Source organism: Panthera tigris, chromosome E3 (genome assembly GCF_018350195.1).
Source record: "Panthera tigris isolate Pti1 chromosome E3, P.tigris_Pti1_mat1.1, whole genome shotgun sequence".
Taxonomy (NCBI): Eukaryota; Metazoa; Chordata; class Mammalia; order Carnivora; family Felidae; genus Panthera; species Panthera tigris.
In genome coordinates this window covers 1,718,368-1,738,094 of record NC_056675.1, presented here as the reverse complement: position 1 = coordinate 1,738,094, position 19,727 = coordinate 1,718,368, and the positions used below count along the sequence as shown (strand labels likewise).

Sequence of the window (19,727 nt, the reverse complement as noted above, 5' to 3'; positions counted from 1 at the left end):
TTGGTAGGTCGGGAAATTGAGGCACGGAGGCGTCTCTGACGCTCCTCACCGGTGTCTGTGGGGCGGATCACAAGTTACGTCACCAAGTGCGTCTCATTTAAGAGGGTCAGAGTCTCACAGAGTATGTTCTCCTACCGCAGTGGAATGGATATTAGAAGTCATTGACAGGGGAATTTAGAAAAGTCACAAACGGGTGGACAGCAAACGACACATTGATACCCGTGAGTGGAAGGAGAGACACGGGAAATGAGAGCAGCCATGTGGTTAACTGGGCACACGCCTGGTGTAGGGCGCGGCCAGGAGGCAGCATGAACAGTGCTCCGAGGGAGAAAATCCATAGCCCGCAGAAGGAAGGACGTGATAAAGTTACGGATGAAATAAATAGAGAACCGAAGAAAACAACAAAAAGTTATTTATTTGAAAAGAAGAATAAAATGGACAAACTTTGAGCTGGACCAACGGAGCACACATGCGTGAAGTCTCAGGAAAACCAGGAGAGAGAGGGTTGGGGACATCGTTACAGGCTTCACGGAGCCGGAAGGGACCACGAGAGAATGCGGTGAGGTATCTGTCGTCCGCCAGCACATTATTCAAACTCGATGAAACGGACAAGGTCCTAGAGGATCAGAAAGTGCCAGAACTGACGGAAAAGGAGTGGAGACTACAAATAGACGTAGTCAGCAGCCAGAGTGCTTCCAGCAGAGAAAGTCCTGGAACCACACGGCCTCACGGGTGAATTCTGCCTTACGTTTCAAGAGGGAACTCACACCGATCTTTCTCAAAGCGTTCCCAAACATACAAGGGGAAGGATCCCTCCGTGACTCATCTCACGGGGCTCAGGCTTCACGCGCACACAGATGGCAGTTCTGGCGGATCACGGCTGTGAATGCAGGAGCCGAAACCATAAACCCTTGGAAGAAGCATTACTGTCCTAAGTCTTTGTGACCTTGAACTCCGGAGGGGCTTCTTAAAGAAGATGCCAGAAGCACACAGTGCTTTGTTGGAACTAACAATGTAAATGCATCAAAGGATGCTGTTAAGGAAGTGAAAAGTCAGCACACAGAATGGGAGCAGATATTTGCAAATCATGTATTTGGTGAGGATCTGGCACCCGGGAGGCATCAGGAATTCTCACAGCTCAACACCCAAAAGACGAGCAACTGAGCTTGAAAACGGACAGGGGCCTGAATAGACATTCCTGCAGAGACGACACAAAGGGACGTGGGAAGGTGCATCGCTAATCTCTAGGGGAATGGAGGCGAGGACAGCGGCGGTCAACAGCAGGGGTTGGCGAAGGAGGTACGGGGGCCGGAACTGTTGGTAAAATGTGGTGCGGGCGACGTGGAAGACGGTGTGCCTGGAACAGAGCAGCAGCGTTCAGGGCAGGTGGAGGCAGGAAGCGGCCCACGCGTCCTTCAGCAGGTAGATGGACTAAAATAAAGGGCTGCGTCTGGACTTGGGAATATCATTCAGCCTTGAAAAGGAAGGGAATTCTGGTACAGGCTACGGGGTGGATGCTCTGTGAGATGAGCCAGACCAGAAGGAGCAGACACCGTGTGATTCCATTAGCATGAGGTCCCGGGGGTCACGTCATCAAACCCTTGGGCACGGTGGGGCCAGGGGTCCGTGTGTAATGGGGACAGAGTCTCAGTGTGGAGAGACAGAACCTTCTGGAAACACATGGTGAGAACGGCTGCACGGTAGCGTGAATGTGCTCGGTGCCCCGAGCTGTTCACTTAGAAACGGTTAAAATTTTATGTCGTATATATTTTGCCGCAAAAACAAATGGCGAAGGACTTACGTAGACATTCGTACAAACGTCTAGCAGTCTCGTGAAGAGCACTGAAACGGCAGTGAGGCCCCGCCTCCCCCCGCCGGGATGGCGAGGAAGACGACGGTATAGCATTCGTAACAGTAAACCGGTCATGTACCGTTGCACACAGGGTCCTTGTGGTATTAACGTAAAAAAGTAATAATAATAACGAACGCTAACAAGCGTTGGTGGAGGCTGTGGGGAAACCGAGCCCGCACAGATGGCATAGCGAGACGCCGCGGTGTGGCGGGACTCGGTCGCACGAGTCCTCGGAGGGGTGAAAGTGGCGTCCTGTCCGTCCAGCGTGGCCGCCCTAGGTGTGTGCCCAGGGGATTGGAGACGCTAAGCATTACTGCTCACGGAAGCCGGGGGGTGGGCCGAAGACAGACAGCACAGGTAAGCCGGCGGTGCGGCATCGCTCGGGGGCGAGGCGCGGTCGCACCTGGTACGGACGGGGACAGACTTCGGACACGTGGTGCTCACGCGGAGACAGGAGAGGCAGAGACGGCCCCGCCGTGTCGGGGTCCCCGAACGCAGACCGTCCACACCCGGTGAATCCTCACATACGTAGGAGATTAGTGGGTGCTGTGGGGGGTGGGACTTCTGTTTGGGGTGAAGAGTCTTTTCGAATTCGTGTTCTGTTTGGGCCCTGTCGTGAATATACTGAAACCCACTGAATTGTTCAGTTTAACGTGGTTAAAACGGTGAATTTTATCCCAATGAGAAGCGAGTCAGTTATTCAACAGATGGTTTTGTAATGTTAATGCCTGAGAAAGCGAGTGAGGCTTGCTGGGAAGACGGTCCCCTTCTGTGCAAGTGAGGTGGGTGGGGACCCCCTGCGTGTGGCCGGTCATTGGCCAGGGCGTTTGGGCTTCTGGTGTGGGCTCTGTGCGGGGGGAGACAAGACCACGTGCCGGGACCTCGGGGCCACGTCAGGCAGGTCCCCTCCTCGAGGTCACGCCCTCGGTCCCTGTTTGCCGGCTCCTTCCTTCCTGCCCTGATGGCGCTCTCGGTGGCCTGGTGTGGGGGTGTGAGGTGAACTGCCCCCTGCGCGGCAGGAGTGAGCAGCAGCATCCCCACCCCTGGGCGCCCCTCGCTGTGGCCCTGGAGACTGGCCTCTCTACTGGGCTCCCCGGGTGTCACCCCTGCCCTCTGGGTGTTGTGGGCGAACCGCCCCCCCCTCCCCCCCCCCCGCCCCGGGTGTGGCAGTGTGGCCATGTGTCACACCCAGAACTGCGGTGACTGTCCTCATGGTCAGCCTGGCTCCTGTTCTGCTGGAATTTGAGAAAACAAAAAGTGTTTGTAATCGCAGCGGGCCTTTATTTTTCTACGCTCTGTCCAGACACTTCCAGACTTGCGCTCTCAAGTCGTCTCGTCCGGTGTCGGGATTACTGCTGAGTGCCCAGCACACTGCCCCGTTACCCCGCCGCCCTCGCCGGCACCGTTCCTTCAGACCCGCCTGGGGCGGGCCGGCTGCAGGGTGACCCACAGCGATCACCCGGAAGTTTGGAAAGGCCTGTGTGTCGGCGAGTGGGTTCCTGTCTGAAGACCCCAACGAGGACGGGCTTCCGTGGCCCCCAGTCCTGCGCTGGCACGCTCCAGAGCCACGATGCGGGTGGTCGTCCGGGCGCGCCTGGGGACCCCACGCCGGCCTGCCCTGGGGGCCCTTCCGCCCCGCCCAGCACCCCTCCCGAGGTGGGGCGGGGCCGTGCTCCCACGGGTCCGACAGGCACTGGCCCTTCCTTCTAAAGGTCATCTCTGTCTTAGTTGTTAAAGTTCAGGAGGAAATAAACTGCTTAGAGCTGGCATTTCTCAAGTGTCAGCTCCCCGGGCCCTGGAGCCTGGGGTGGGGAGGAGGTAGATTAACAAGTGAGCTGCTGTGTTGACACGGAGACAGCCGGGCAGATGCTTCCCTGTCTTGGCTCCGCGAAGAAATCGTAGAAGAGAAAGTAATGATGTTGTAAAAGCTCGTTTTCTCCTCTCGTTTCTGTTGTTTGGCACGGGAAATGCGGAGATGTTTATTAGTGGGGCGCCGGCCCTCAGAGAGCTTGTCGGTCTCGGGCACCTGGGTGTCACCGGGGTGCCCGCGTGCGGCCCCCGGGCCCTTCATCCTTGACGGGGGAGCTCCTGCCCAGTGGGGAGACAGCGCCCCCCCCCCCCCCCCCCCGAGGGTGCCACACCTAACTGGGTATTGACTTGTGCTTTGGGTCGAGGACAGCAAAATCGATGGGAAAGCAAACGGGCAGGATGGGCTTTATTAATCAGGCACTGCCGGGCAGCTGGAAGGCGGCCGCTCCGCTCCTGGGCGCGTGGCTATCGATCGCCGGCTCGTCGGGCGCCTCGGTTTCGGAGCTGCCGGGGGGCCGCTGGCCGACACCGGGGAGGGAGGTGGGCGAGAGTCTGCCGGCTCGTCCGCCGCCTCCCGTCCCGCCTCGGCTGGGCTTCTCTTGGCCTCCGGCCCCCACAGACCCAGAGGAGGCCGGCGGGAGCCCCTCCCAGGGTGGCCGCACTCTCCCCCGCCAGGCTTCCTGCCTTCCCCAGCGTCAGTCCCCGGGGAGGCGGGGGCACACAGAGCCCCTGGGAAGGTGGGACCTCGTTGCCCACATAGCCCGACGTCAGAGCTGCCCTGGACACATCCGGAGCGGTCGCCGTCACACGGCGGGGCACGGTGGCCATGGCTTTGGACTGGAGCCGCCCGGGTACTTTTCGGAGGAGAGAGTTTGGGGGTCTTACAGGAAGGTGTGGAAGCGAGTGAGCGGGTGCCCAGTGATGAGTGAGGGGATGCCCCGGGGGTCGCCTCTGCAGGAAGGAGCGCAGCACGCACGGAGCTTGGGGCCAGCTGGGCCAGCAGCTGCGCTGGTGGGGAGCGCCTCGGGGGCGGCCTTCATCGCTGCTCACCTACAGCCTCGTGCTTTCCAAACCATAAATCCAGGGCAGTGAGTGGCCACCGGTGTCTGCAGGGGGCCAGACGGTCTGTGAACGGCTCCCTCTGCCCGTTTGGGCCACAGACACCACGTGGGTGAGCAGGTGTGGCTGTGTTGTGACAAAGCCTGATCTTCCAGAGGCAGGTGTGGATGGTAGTTGAGCACGGGGGTAGGAGCAGGGACGAGGCCCGGCCCCCCGGCCTGCTCGCTGTGGGACTCCTGCGTCTCCGGCACTGTGCACGGGCCCTCGTCCTCGGGGACGCTGGGGCCGGGGTGACCTCACACATGTGGAAGCCTTCCCCAGGCCGGAGAGGCCAGAGCCAGGCGTCTCTGTGGCACTTGGGATGCAGCCCCGTGCTGCCCGACCGTGGGCTTGCTCTAATTATCTGTCCCCCATCGTTCTCCTCGGGCCTGTGGCCTTGCCAGCTGGAGCTCCAGGGTGCGGGGCACCGGGGTGGGTGGTGAGCTCGTTCCGCCGTGTGCCTGGCACCCTGGCCCTGAGGGACGCGGAGCTCGCCTCGCTTGGCCTCCCCGCCCCCGTGAACTGGGGGCAGCCCTTCCTGTGCGTTTACACGTCGGCAGCTGATGGGCTACATCACCTCGCTCACTGTGCTTGGGATCGAACTGAAACCGCAGGGGCAATTTTCCTTCTCGCGTCTCCGGGTCAGTCGAGTGTTCCCGGCGTGGCCTCCACGTGGGACGCACGGAAGCTCGCTCGGTTGGGGACTCCGACTGGACGAGACGCCAGGAGCGGCAGGCTCGTGCGAGCGGCGCCCTGGGAAGGGCTGGAGGCTGGCCTGCAGCCCCTGGCCTGCTGGTCCGTGGCTCCTCTGAGCGGGTCCATTTTGGCCTTAGCTTTGTTTGTTCTCTGGTTTTACTTTCTGCTGTTTGGTTTCTTTTTATTTTTCAGAGAAACGTGTATGACGCTTGCAGACACTTAGGATAGGAATTTGATGGCACACACAGCCGGCCGCGTGCGTGCCCGGCCCGGGCATTGAGGCGCGCCAGGCGGAGGCTCACTGCCGCCTCGCCGAGGCAGCCCCCTCGGTGAGTCTCAGCAGGACCGGCAGACTCTGTCGTCTGCTCCCTGCCTTCTCCCCTGCACGTGGCACGACCGCTGGGGCCTGTGGTTGCATTTCTGTCCCCAAGTCCTGCCCTCGCTGTGCCGGTCAGGGCTGGCCACGGCCGCGTGGTGGGCCGGCGCCCACGTGCAGACGGGGCTCCGGGTCTGAGTAGGAGCCCGGCTGGCTCGCCACGCCCCAGCTGTGCGACCCCTGCCCGCTCACCAGGGGCGCAGGGGCCCGACTGTGGCAGCACCCTTCCGTCTCTGATTCTCGAGGTCCGGCAAAGACCAGGCGTGCGTGCTGGGCCCGTGGCATGCCGGGTAGCCTGTCCGCTCAGGAGACGGGTCCCGGAGTTCCCACTTCTGGGGAGACCCTGGCTGCCACCTCCTCTGCTCTTGCCTCTCGTCCCACGTGGGGTAACGTGGTGTGCGTCTCAGCCGGGGGTCTGCGGAGGAGGTCTCCCAGGCACCTGCAAGGCCGCACCCTTGCTTCTCCGCCCCAGCTGGACGCGGGGGGCAGGTGTGCCCGAGTGCCCCCGCCCCTGTGAAGGCAGGGACACGGCAGGGGAGCTCACACTTGCTTTGCACTTCGCACATGTGTCTCATTAGATTCCCTGTGGCCCGTGAGGCAGGCCAGAGATCAGTGGCTTCCTTCTTATCTGTGGGGAAACGGGAGGTCAGGCTTGGAGCTCCCGACCAGTCAGACACCGAATGGGGTCACACCGGGCTTACTGCATCTCTCCAGCCGGGGGACTCCGGGGCCACGTCTCTGCGTCTCTCTCGGAAGCCCCTGTTAGCGTCCCGCCCGGCGAGTGCGCTGGGGCCGGCAGTGGGCGGTGCTCTGTGCTGGCTTCCAGGCCCGTGGCCCACGGTTGCCTCTGGGAGAGTTTCTGCAGCCGGTACCCGTGCACCTCTGTGAGTTCATCGTCGCCCTCCCGAGCTGCCGCGCGGCCCCCTGCCAGGTCCCCACAGGCACGGCTGCACCAAGGGTGCGCAGGGCTTGGGGCGCTCTCCCGCGGGGCGGTTCTGCGGGGGCATTCGTGAACGTGCGCGGTGCTCCTTTCCACAGCCCGTCCCTGTCTTCTGCTTTCTGCTGGATGAGCCAGCTTCTAGAATGTTCGGCCTCTCAGCATTCCCTGCTGAGCCTCGGTGGAACCAAGACCTTGGCCGCCTCCCCCTGGTGTGTCTGCAGCCCCCGCCAGGCCCTGTGCACTCTGGGGCCAGGCCTGCGTGTGCCCGTCCATCCTGGCTCGGCATGGGTGCCCGAATGCCCCAGACAGAAAACGGGCTCACTTGCTGGATGGCGGTTTGGCCCGAGCTGCGGCCCCGTGGGGTGCACGGGGCCCGAATTTACGATCTGTGAACCGGAGAAGCTTAGAGAGCATATGTGTTAGTGGTTTGATCTGCACTCCTTGGAGCTCGAAGGAAGAGGATGCTTTAGAGATTTTGCAAAATCGTGAATAAAATCTTGTTAACGTTTTCTTAGCTTTTCACAAGAGCGTACTTGCTAGAGACCGGCGTGCGCCTGCCGTCCTAGTTCACCCCCAACAGGCTAGCTCGCGCTGCGCTGCGTGTTCTCGGGCACGTAATCGCGCGCCTGCCTGCGAACGCCGGTCCAAGTGTGCTGGTTAAAGGTTTGTTTTGCGCTCGGGTCTGGCGACGGCCGTCGGCGTGTTTGCGCCCTCCCGTGTTCCTGGGCCCACGACGGGCGCGACGCTGCATGGGGAATGGTCGTCCCTCCTGGATGGACAGCACCACCCTGTCCGGGTCCTTCCCAGAGGCGCGTGGCCGGGAGAGCACCGGCCGCGGAGGCGCGGCTGCAGGGGTCGTGTGGGGCCGGAGCCGGCATCCGAGGTCGTCTCCGAGAAGGTCATTAAAACGTCTCCTGCCGCTTCAGAGTGAGCCGGGTCCTCTGTTCCTTGAAAGTAGGCGTCCTCAGGTGAGGGTGACGGGAGGGGCCGCAACACAGAGACGGTTCTCAGAAGCTGAGACCTCGTCTCCCTCGGCAGACGCCCGCTCGGGAAGGCATTGATCGATAGGCATGCCGACTTCTCCTTCAAGCACTAAGCACTTCATTTTGAACCCCCAGAGGCTCGCGGAAATGCCGCTGACCCCAGAGTTCAATTTCAGCTTGGAAGGTAGTGGTTTAATGTTTTATGAGTATTCTCCTTTGCTTCCCAAGAAAGGCTGAGGTGGACCGGAGAGGACAGCCCGACGAGAAGGGTCAGCCGTCGGGCACTAGTGTCTCGCGTCGGGGCCGCGGGCTCGTTGCGCACGTGGGGTCCCTCTCTGCCTTTCTGCTTGTGGGGGCGGGGCGGGGCAGTCTGCTGGCCGCTGACTTGAACAACTCACTTGGGGAACTTTGGCCAGGATTTGTGGAAACGTCAGGAAAGCGCGCTCCTCTGGGAGGCCGGCCCTTCTTGGTGCCTGAGGGCCTCGCTATCCCTCGCCCTCTGTCCTGCGAGGCCAGGATCCCCGCCCCGGGGCTGGCCCCTTGAGTGTGCGGCTCACCGTTGCTCTGTCTCTGTGGAGTTTATATGCAGAAGTGTGTCCGTCCTGACTCCTTGTCCCCAACCCGTCCTGTCCTCCCTTCTCCTCTCCTCTCCTCTCCTCTCCTCTCCTCTCCTCTCCTCTCCTCTCCTCTCCTCTCCTCTCCCCTCCCCTCCCCTCCCCTCCCCTCCCCTCCCCTCCCCTCCCCTCCCCTCCCCTCCCCTCCCCTCCCCTCCCCTCCCCTCCCCTCCCCTCCCCTCCCCTCCCCTCCCCTCCCCTCCCCTCTCCTTCTTTCCTGCTAAATGGACGCCTACATGGGGAGGGGGGTCTGCACTTCCCATCTCCCAGAGCCGTGCCCTCGGCCCCCGAACCCTGCCCTGCGTGCGAGGCAGTGGCACACCTGGGTGTTGGCTCCCTGACCGTCACGTGCCTGTTGCGGTGACTGAGTTGTGTGCGTGGACTCCCGCCCCTTTGCCCCACGCTCTCCTTTGCGGGGGTGGGGCGCTCCAGCAGTACCCCGCACACGTCTGACCTGGTAGGTTGGATAGCACCCGCCTTTTCCCTCGCTGCTTCCCGCGGCGGCTGCTCCGTGACATCAGGGCTCTCTCTTCTCATCTCAGCTCCAGCGTGACAGGCAGCGACAACGACCTTTCATGCCACATTCTCTCGGTTGACATGAGCCACATGGTTTCTGTGCCCCATCGGCGCACGGCCCCGCGAGGTCGGGCTCGTGCTGGTCCCTGCGTTTGAGAACGGCCGGGTGCCTCCGGGCTGCCGATGGTCCTGGACAAGCCTCTGTGGAGCGCGCCCCCTGTGATGCCCTGAAGATGAGTGTGACTTGTAGTTCCGTCTCCGACACGCTTGAGCGCGGACGAAGCCTGCAGGGCCAGCAGCCCTGAGTATGGAGGGAGTCCCTTGGCCAAGGGCAAGGGCTGGGGATACGCTCAGCTGCTCGCCCAGTGCTGACTCTGCAGGGCCATGTGTCCTCTGCCCTGTTCCTTCCGGAACATCCCGGTTCCCTGGAAGGCATTTCACCATTGGGACAGGCAGGTTCTCTTTGTTTTTTCTTTCTTTCTTCCTTTCTTTCTCTTTTTTTTCTTTTTCTTTCTTTCTTTCTTTCTTTCTTTCTTTCTTTCTTTCTTTCTCTCTTTCTCTCTTTCTTTCTTTTTTTCTATGTGTATTTATTTATTTATTTTTGAGATAGCGCGAGCTGGGGAGGGACAGAGAGAGGCGGGGGGACAGAGGATCCGAAGCAGACTCCACACTGTCAGCACAGAGCCCGACTCAGGGCTCAAATCCATGAACCGTGAGATCATGACCTGAGCCAAAGCCGGACGCCTAACCGACTGAGCCCCCCCAGGTGCCCCTGAGGCAGGTTCCCTTTCTGACTGCCAGCCTGGGCCCCGTTGCCTTCCCATTGCCTCTCGGCCGATGCGCTGTGTCTGTGACATCCAGGACTGGGTAGTGGGCCCCACCAGGTACTGGGGGCTGAAGCCCTCTCGTGATTTAAGCACGCGGGGGATTTAAGCACGCGGAGCTGGCAGCCAGCAGACTAAGACGTGGGCGTCCTGTGCCTCGGCTTGCCTCCTGGCCGCCACCCGCTCTTGGTGGGGAACTTTCTGGTTTGACCCCCTCATGGATGTGTGGGCATCATGCTCCTACATGGGGGGACCCGGGGCTTCTCAGACTCCCCCAAGGCCGTCCCCACCAAGCCTGTGCTCGGGGCGGCTTGTCCGTGGCTCCTTATCCCTGAGCTTGGCTGGACGGTGGCTTGGCCTTGCGTGTATGAGCGAGGGGACACTACCGGTCGGAACGCTGATTCAAGGCACTCGTGAGCTCCCACCTGGGTCCCGCGGATCTGGAGTTGATCTCAGTCCTCGATTATTAACTTGGCCTATGCACAGCGTCAAGTTGAATCAGAACTGAAAATAGCCTCTTAACGGGCCGGTTTCAAATGACTGTTTTTACCTGTCTTTTGTCTTATTTCACGTCTTTGCGGAGCACCAAGAGGAGTCAGGTGCAGCCGGTCACTGTTCCCTTGAACCCTTGAGCTACTGACGGGGGTTCCCGCGCTGGGCCGGCCCAGCCTCCTACCCGCTCCCTCTGTGACTCATGCGCACGCTCAGACTGAACTACCAGATGAGAGCAGAAACCGCACGCTCGTGCGGGAGGGAAGTGGGCTTGGCGCACGCCGCCTCCGAAGACAGCGTCCACCGCCGTCCCCGGGAAGTGAGGTTTCCTTCAGGTCGTGGGGTCAAAGCGGAAAGGACGCGGTGGGAGGCCAGGTGTGACGTGAGCCCCCGGGCGCCCTCCCCGGCGTGGCCCGGCCCACCATGCCGCCTGTGTGAGCGCCACGTGCGTCAGCTCTCAGCACATCCTGAAGACACCGTGTTTCTGCATTTCCTTCGGAAGAGGCGCCTCCCGGCCCTGCGGGGTCCGGGGACGCCTCCCCTCGCGGCCCCTCCCCTGGTCATCGTCCCCTCCGTCAGGCCGCGGGGACGGCCACCCCGCGTGCAGAATCGCGAGGCTGCGTGGTCTCGGGAGTCAGGGGTTGTCCACGAGCGCTGGGTGCCGGCTGCCGTTTGCTGTTTAGGAACAGGTCAGGAGCAGAGGGCGGCCCCGGGCAGGACTGAGGGGCCGAGCGCGTTTTGGGGCAAAGGCCGGGCTCTGAAGGCGCTTCGGGGCTGGGCCGGGGAGTGGGGTGTTAGCCTGTGGGTGATCAGGAGCCCGGAGCCCTGACCTGGGCCCCCCTGCTGTCATCTGCCCCCTGAAGGGACGACTTGCATGGGGCTCCGGTGGGACCCACGGGCAAGGTCCGCGTGCCGGGGGTCTGGCCTGTGGGCGGGGGGAGGGGGAGCCGCTGCGGGGCACCCCGGCCGTTGTCGGAGCCCCGCTGGCGTCCGGCGGGGCAGCGCTGGGGGAGCGGGCCCCACCTCCGGGTGGCGGGGGCTCCCCCACACCCGCGGCACATCTGGCTGCTGTGATCCGGATGGAAGTGCTTGCCGGTAATTTAGCTCATTCAGAAGTGCCGTCTCCCCGGAGCGCTGCGCTGCTGACAATTTTTCCCATTGTGTGTGGGGTTGAGTCCCCCCCTCCCCCCGCTGCCTGCCGTGTTCTGGGATCACCCTGGGTGTCTCTTTGAAATCCAGAAACTCCTGAAAAGCTCTAAGTAGCTATTCACAAGTAAGGAAATGGCAGTGTGCCGGTTGCACGTGCGGCTCTATTTTGGGACCTACGTGACGGGCTCGTCCTGGTCCCGGGGGGCCGTGGCGGGGGCACCATCCTGCGGGCCGGGCCTCAATGCTCTGCCCTGTCTCCTTTCCCCGCAGCGCCCGTGGGCTGGAGAAGGTCCGGCAGCAGCTCCAGGAGGAGGTCCGCCAGGCCAGCGGCCAGCTGCTGGAGGAGAGGAAGAGGCGGGAGACACAGGAGGCCCTGGCCCGGAGACTCCAGAAGCGGGTCCTGCTGTTGACGAAGGTACGGGGCCGGGCGGGGGCCCGCCGTCCCGGCCTCTGCTCCCCTGGCCGGCGGCCGCCAGCCTTTCCCCACCACGTCCAGGCTTCCCGAGATCGCCGCCAGCCCGAGGGCGGTTTTAACCGCGGTGAGGAGCGTCCGGCTCCTCGGTCCGTCGGGCTCGTGTGCGGCTGCCTGGGGTCCCCTCAGAAGATGTCCGCCTCCCTGCGGAGCCGGGACTTCCTCAGGCCGTGCCTCCGTCCCGCGATGCTCGCGGGGTTCTTGAATCATGACAAAGACTCCTCCAGACCCCGGAGGTCCCTCTGGGACTTGGAGGGCCCAGGTGTGGGTCCCCTTCTGGACGGCCGTCCGGTGACCTAGCGCTCCCGGTGAGGGGCGGGGCGGCCGGGGCCGCACGCTGACCCGGGGTCACGACCCCTTCCCCGGGCCACGGGCGAGCGCAGCCTTCCCCTCCTTCGGTGACCAGATCCCGGTGGGTCTGTGGCCCGTGGTTTGGGGTGAGAACTCTCACCGGGGCCGAGATGCACCGGGCCTCGTGTGTGGGGCGGGCTCTCTGACCGTCCTGTGCCTGCAGAGCTTCCCATGCTGGCTGGACGGAGTCTGCTGGAGCGCGGATCAGGGTTTTCTGTGGGACGGCGTCATTTAAATGCTGCTGTGAGCGCTGAAGTTTCAGAAGACAGGGAGGAGAGAACCTGCATCTGTCCCCACACGCCCTCCAGGCACGGACGGGGTGTCCGGCTTGCTGGCCAAAAACCCCTCCCACCTGAGCCCGACCCGGCCTCGTGTGGGCCGCGTGGGCCAGTGTCAGGCCACGATGGCCCAGATTGTTTCTAATGAAAACCGAGGCTCTTTGGCTCTGGGGCCACCTGGTTATGAGGGTTCTAGGGGACAAGTCGTATTTCAGCTGCTAAGCGCCCGCCAGTTTGTGGCTTCTCCAGCACGTTCCTTGCCGTGCCGTGGTATCCCTCGAGAGCCTTGGCATCCCTCGGGGCCCTGGGTCCAGGGCTTCCCAGGTCAGGCTCAGCCGAGCTCTGCACACAGTCCCCGGGTGCCACCCCTGTCATCCTGGCTCTGCAGGCGGCCACCCCCGCAGCCTGGGCTGCCTCTGCCAGAGACGAGGACGCGGTCCCGTGGCCTCGGTGCTCGTGGACGGTTACGGGCAGGGGTTTGGAGCCGCCTTCTCGTGCCCCCACCCCCTCCCTCCCTTCCCCAGCACGTACTGCGTGCCACCAGGTCACCTGCACAGGTTCTGGGTCACGGCCCTTCTAGTGTCTGTAGTCTAGCCGGACGGGCAGAGGGACACGCGCGCACATGCCAACCGTGATGGGATTTTCGTGGGAGCAGAAGCCGCCGCTGAGCCGCGGCCCGAGGGCTCGGTTTGAGAGGGGCACTCGCAGAATTTGGCTCCGTGGAACACGGGGGGATGGGCAGGAGCGCGGGCCGAGGGAGCTGGGGCAGGAGGCACAGCCGCCGGGAGGGCACGTCCACGGCACAGCTGCCTCGGCACGTCAGGGCTGCATGGGCTGTCTGCGCCCGACTTGCTGTGAGCTAGAGGCCAGGATGGGCTGCGGTCCGTGACGTGGGAAGCACGGGCTTTCCCGGGGTGACGGGCAGGGGACCTTAACCTGTGACCTTGGAGAAGGCGCTCGGTCCCTCTGCGTCCCCATTTTCCCATCCCCGGGACGAGCAGCGGTGCCGTGCACCGAAGCGGACCCGGGTGCCCGCCAGACGGGCTCCGCGGGGACAGCTCTCACGAGAGTCACAGGGAGGAGACGGAGTGGAAGTTCCCAAGGCACGTCCACCCGGGCCGGCCGCACCCTCCAGCACGCCCCCGCCCGGCACCCACCCAGAGGAAGGGAATCCGGTGCGTGGCGCGGACGTCTGCACCCCCCTGACGCAGCATCGCTCATGGCCACGCGGCCCCGGTGCCCGTCAGTGCTGGGCAGGGGAAGGAGGCGCCGGGTAGGTGCCCGACAGGTTATCGTTGAGCCACGGGAGAGAAGGAAACCCCGCCCGTGTGTGACACCACGGGCGGGCCTGGAGGACACCGCCGAGCGACACGACACAGCGAATCTTCGGACACGGGGAGCAGGTTGGTGGCTGCCAGAGACAGGCTGGATGTGGACGAAATAGGGGTGGGGGGGCACGAGGGACGGACCTCCAGACGGGATACGAGTTCTAAAGAGAAAACATGAGCCACGGGTGCAGAGCATCCCCTCTTTGTGGGGGGCCCCGGGTCATCCCGTGCCGTGGGAAAGCAGCCCCCCATCCTGGACCAGGGGTGCCCTGCGTGTGAGGCCGCGTGAGAGCGCTGTCGCACGTGGGCAGTGGAGTGTGCGGCCCTCTTAGGAAAGGAGGCTTCGCGAGGGTTCGTGGAGGGCGTCCGGGGTGAGGCTGGTTGGGCAGGTCGGCGGTCACCCTGGTGGAGCTTTGCCGGTGGTGGGTGCGTGTGGCTCATTCCGTCCTCCTCCAGGGCCTCGTGAACGGCGGGCCGCTGGTGGCCTGAGCCGTGGGACATGGCCTGGAGCGCCTTGTCTGCCGCCTGCCCGTCCCGCACGTGCACCGCTCAGAACCACAGCTGGGGCACAGTGTCCCGCCTGGATGTGCGCACGGGCTGCGTCTCTGTTCCCCGTCGGTCCGGAAGGCACCTTCTCCAACCCTCCCCTGGGGACACCCCCTTCTTACCCCAGGCTCCCGTGGCGCCTTGGCCACAGGGTGTTGTGGCTCGTCCAGCGGTCTTAGCGGGGAGCCTATGGCTGCCGCTGTGTGTGCAGGGGGCACGTGGAGCTCCGTCTTCGGGGCTGTCTGGCCAGTGTCGTGGCGAGCTCTCACGGCTTCCGTCCCGTTTCGTGTCCAGCTGGGTGGGTGACTGCTGTTCCCGTGGGGCTTGCTGATGGCGTCTTACTTGATTTCAAACCATTCGTGTTTTTATTTTTAATAAAACTTATTTTCTGGAATAGTCTGTGATTTAGACCAAGATGGTCTCGGAACGGTCGTCACTGCTCAGGGGCCAGGCCTGACCAGGGCCGTTGACTGAAGTCTGTGCCGTCCTCCTGTTTGCTTCATTGCCCCTCAGCCCTTTCTCTGCCTTGGACCCCCCCACGGTGAGTCGTCACCTCTCCTCGGGCCATGACAGTTCTCGGACTCCTTGCGTGGATGAGTCCACTGCCAGGAGTGCGGCGCGGGCTTCCCGTGGCAGGTGCTGGACGGGGGTGTGTCCGAGGCTTTCCTCCCAGGCCCCCGGGGCACGGGGCAGCCCTGCAGGGAAGGGCCCCGGCCGTAGCCTGACTTCCCCGTGTGGACGCTGGCCTTGCTTACCCGGCTGTGCCGGGTCAGCCGGGTCTCTCCCTCCACGGTGCACGCCACACCTGGGGGCTGGGGGCCACGCCCCTCCTAGAGGGCGCAGTAGCTCCATTCTGGACTCTTCTGCGTGAGGTTCGACTCTGCTTTCTGTTTATCCATTAATTCAGACACGCGTATCAGGCGGGCTCCCGGGGATGTGTTGTAGGTTTGGGTTTCACCGCCGCGCTGCTTGAATTTGTCCCGTTGGCCGCCGGGAGCTCTCTCAGTTGTCAGTGTGGGGGTGTACCCCCCCCAACTTCCCTGCTGTCGGGGGCCGCCAGGTGCCCTGGGCTCATCCAGGCGTGTCCCACCCACCCCGGTGCCAGCCAGGGTGGCAGGACCCCATCCCCTTCCCTGGAGAACGGCGTCAGGATCCGCGAGCCGCGTGAGTGCGCTGCTTCTCCGTGGCCCTCCAAGCTCGCAGGGCCAGGAAGCGTGTGTCCCAACTCACGTGTGCACACGCGTCTGTGAACGTTTCCCCGTGTTTCTTCCCCGAGCTCTCATGAGCCAGACGTGTGTTCCCATGGACGTGCCCGCCTCCAGCCCACAGCACGCGGGTCATCCCAGCCCCTCTCCTGCCGCCCTGACCCCCGACTCCCACCCCCCACCCCCCACGACACCTCACCCAGCGTGTTAGCCCCGGGTGATGACTTTGTATCTTCAGCTTTTTGTTTTTGCTCAGTAATCGTTGATCACTGGGAGTTGCGAGGATAGCACAGGAGGGTCCCTTAACCCGTCACGGTTTCCCCGGTGATGACGTGACATGTAATTTTCGTGCCACGCTCTGATCCTGGTGCACGCGTGTGTAGATCCGCGTGGGCACCCCCGCCCTCAGGGTGCCAGACGGCCTCCCCTGCAGGCGCGGTCACACCCTCCCCTCCCGCACCCTGGCATGGCAGCTGCTCATCTGTTTTCAAGAACGTGGTCAGCGTGGAATCATACGGCGCGTGGCCCTTTGAGACTGGCTTTTCCCCTCGGCGTGTGGCCCTCGTCCACCTGGGTCGCGCTTGGGTCAGCAGGTGGTCCTTCTTTGTTGTCCAGCGGGACTCTGCACCGCTCAGGGCGTTTCGTAGTTTCCAGGTTTTGCTGTCACAGATACAGCTGCTCGAAGTGATGGCCCACAGGTTTCGTGCGGACCTGAGTGTTCATCTCTCGGGGCGGGTGCCCAGCAGGGCGCTCGTGGACCCTGCAGCGTGGCCCCCTGGGAGTCCCCGACCCCCGGGCCTGTGTCTCCAGGGATGGGCTGCTCCTCGCTGGGCCGGAGGTGGTGGCTGGGGCTCCCACTCGGTCTGCAGGCGGGGGACCGTGGCGTCGCCAGGCGAGCCAAGTTCTTCCTTATGAGGAGCCCCTGTTCACCAGGTTTCCATGGCTGCTGTGGTGGTACCATAGCCGTGGCAGTGGGACTGGCACGAGTGTGTCATCTGGCAGTTGTGGGCAGGCCCGGCCGCGCCCTGGGCCCCAGACCCCACCAGCCCTCGGCAGGTACCGGCCTCACCCTTGCCAGCCACCGGGAGAGTTTATGCCCGGCTCGCTGGGCTTGTCGTGGAACTCGGTTGCGTGGTTGTAGGACCACGGGTCCTGTTCCGTGCCAGCTGTCCTCACCGCTGGCGCCGGCTCGCGTTCTTGCTCACGCTCTCCCTGCGGTCCCTCCAGCAACAGGCCGCTGATGTCCCGTCACGGTTCACGTCTCGGCGGCTTCCTTTCCCGGCTGCGCTGGCGAAGTTCCCTGCTTCTCCGAGCTCACGCGGCTTGGCCGGCATGGGCGGCGTGGTCCCGTAGTTTTAGGGTCCCGGACGTAATTCCATCTGCAGAAACCTCCTGGCCTGGCCTGCCACGCGTGCGGTCAAGGGCGGGAGGTGCTGTAGACGCCAAGACTCGGAGGTTCAGGCGCCTGCCAGGCCGGCAGACTGCCCGATGCGGGGAGTGGGCCTGCGTGGCGGGCCGGGGTGGGCCGGAGGGCTGTGCCACCCGGAAGGGGCACCCCAGCCGCCGGAGCCCGAGAGAAGCCGGCGTCACTCACACGAACGTCCTGTGGGTTTGCAAAGTACTCTTACTTCTGTGTGTTGGAGGGGGCGGTGGGGCGGCTCAGGGAAGCAGTCCCTTGCGGGGGCCGGTGCGTCCTGCGTTCACAGCGAGTGAGTCCCCTGGGACGGTCGGCCCGCTGCCTGTCGACAGGAGAAAACGTGGAGCGCTTCGGAGACTCCCTGTTGCCGGGCACAGCGGCCATGCCCTGTACCCCCGTTTCCGTAGGCGTCCTGCTGAGCGAGCACCACACCCTCTCTGTTTGCCGAGATCACTGGGGTTCTCACTGACACGCATGGTTCCCCTGCCCCCCGTTAGAATCCCCGGGGGAGTCCCCGTCCACACAGGTGCCTCATGACGGTGCCGGGAGGTGTGACACCCTCCGTGCTCAGACCGCGCCCCGCCTTTGTGAGTAGGAAGCACCCAGCTCCCTTCTCGGGCATTTTCTGTCGTGCAAGGTCACCGCTCGGGTCCCGAGGCAGGAAATTTCCATTCTTCCTGTCTCAGCAGGTTGGAAGCCAGTGGCACTTCCTGGCCTAATTCGGTCTTCGCCCTGACCCGCTGCGCTCACCGGCCTTGCTGAGTTAGGGCGAGAGTGGGTATTGATTGCCTCGCGCTGACTGATGGCTTATACTGACTGTCGCTCGAAGGCACGCTCCCGACGGGTCGATACCAATCTCCTGCACAGCCCCGGGCCCGGCTCACGGGGACCCGGCTCACCAGCCAGCGGGGTGATGAGGCTGTTCATCAGGCCCGACTGTGCAGGGGTGCGGCCAGCCTGCCGCTCCCTGCTCGGTGCCCGGTGCACGTCCACCTTCACCTTCGAGTGACCTGGGCTCCGCAGCGTGTCAGACGCTAGCCCGGCGGCTCCTGTTCAGATGCTTCCTCGTCAGGGCACCTCCGGGGTGTTTTGGTTGCTGGCCTTTCCCTGTCCTCGGCCGTCCCCCGGGACAGAGCGGTGTGTGTGGTGCGCCTGCCGCGCGGCGGGGCCGCAGCGTGGGCTCTGGGCTCCCGTGTCCACCGAGGGCCCTGCTTGTGTGTTTGACATTTCGGTACGCAGTGCTTGGAGTGCGCGGTTTTATTTTGAGACCTTATTAAGCGGCTTTCGTCTAAGGGTTTAATTGTTACTGATAGCTAAGAGTGTAATCACCTTGGTAAAATACCACGACTATTTTAAGCGATTGAAAATTGCCTTCCAGAAGTGGGTGAACACAAACCATTTTCCTATTTGAGATGAGCTATTTCCAGTGGGCCCCTAATATTCCACAATATGGTTATAGAATCTTGTTATTTATAGAAGCCGAGCAGTTAAAGGTAGGTTTTTAGCGAGAAATTAAAAAACCAAATGAAAACAGAAGCTTAACTCTTTTCTACATCCTAACCGTTCCCTGACCCCAGATTCCAGAGTGCAGTGGTCTTCGAGAGGAGGGCACAGGTCACTGGGCCTTACTTACAGGGGGAGTCAGAGTCCGTGGTAGGTAGTGATGATGTCCCGCCTTTGAAAGGTCCCTGAGTGGGGTGGTGGTCCTCCTGGGTGGTGGTCTCGGTGGGGTAGACATCCTGGGGGCGGGGAGTGGTGGCCCCATCCGTGTCGGGCATGCAGGGGTGTGGAGTGCTGGCTGGCTGAGGATGCCCACGCACAGTGTCAGCGGGACTGCAGGCCGTTCTGTGGACACCCGACCCCGTGCGTGGCCCAGAACCTGGGTCTGCCCCATACCCTTGAGACTCTTGAGACTCTGGCCTCAGTCGTGCTCGGGGCGGGGGGGGGGGGGCAGAACGCGTGGGAGCTGGCCCTCCCCATGCAGGGTTTAGGGGCTGATTGCCCTTTGCTCCTGAAGTTGTACGAGTTCTCTCCTTATTCTGAACACGAACCGCTTGTCGGAGACGCGGCCGCAGCATCTCCCGGTCTGCGGCTTTGCTGCTTCTCTGAATTGTGTCTGTTGACGAGTAGCAGCTTTTAATGTTAGCGCAGTCCAGCGGACTGATTTCGTTACCGTTCTGCTGACGCTTTCAGAGCCTTGGTGAGCTTAATGACCGTGATCTTTGCTACCAGAGTCATGGGGATAGTTAACTGTGCTCTTCTAACTGCTTTATGGCCTCACCTTTTACGGGTGACCTAACTTGGCCTGCACGTGTCAGGATCATTTTTCCCCAGATGTTAACTGGACTTACGCTCGTGGTCGTCTGGTGGCATATACAAACGCTGAGTCGTTACGTTGTCCGCCTGAAACTAATGCTACGTGTCGGTTATGCCTCACTTAAAATTTTTTAAAAGATTATTTTCTCGGACTGCCCGGGTGGCTCAGTCGGTTAAGCATCCGACTTCGGCTCAGGTCACGATCTCTCAGTCCGTGAGTTCGAGCCCCGCGTCGGGCTCTGTGCTGACGGCTCAGAGCCTGGAGCCTGTTTCTGATTCTGTGTCTCCCTCTCTCTGACCCTCCCCCATTCATGCTCTGTCTCTCTCTGTCTCAAAAATAAATAAGAACATTAAATTTTTTTTTAAAGATTATTTTTTCTCTGTTGAATATGCAGTTGGCCCAGGAGCATTTACTGAGAGATGTCCCTTACCCTGTGTGGTGTCATGTGGCCATAACCAGCCACC

The 19,727-nt window shown here is 62.6% G+C and overlaps 1 protein-coding gene across 2 annotated transcripts in view; it reads left to right on the top strand.

The window, feature by feature from the left end:
• MAD1L1 (mitotic arrest deficient 1 like 1) overlaps nucleotides 1–19,727 on the top strand; it is a 316,953-nt gene that overhangs the window by 111,378 nt on the left and 185,848 nt on the right. For both annotated transcript variants that reach the window (XM_042971184.1, XM_042971183.1), the window contains one exon: nucleotides 11,620–11,764. In XM_042971184.1, the coding sequence (XP_042827118.1) occupies nucleotides 11,620–11,764 (145 nt within the window). The remainder of the gene's footprint in view (nucleotides 1–11,619; nucleotides 11,765–19,727) is intronic.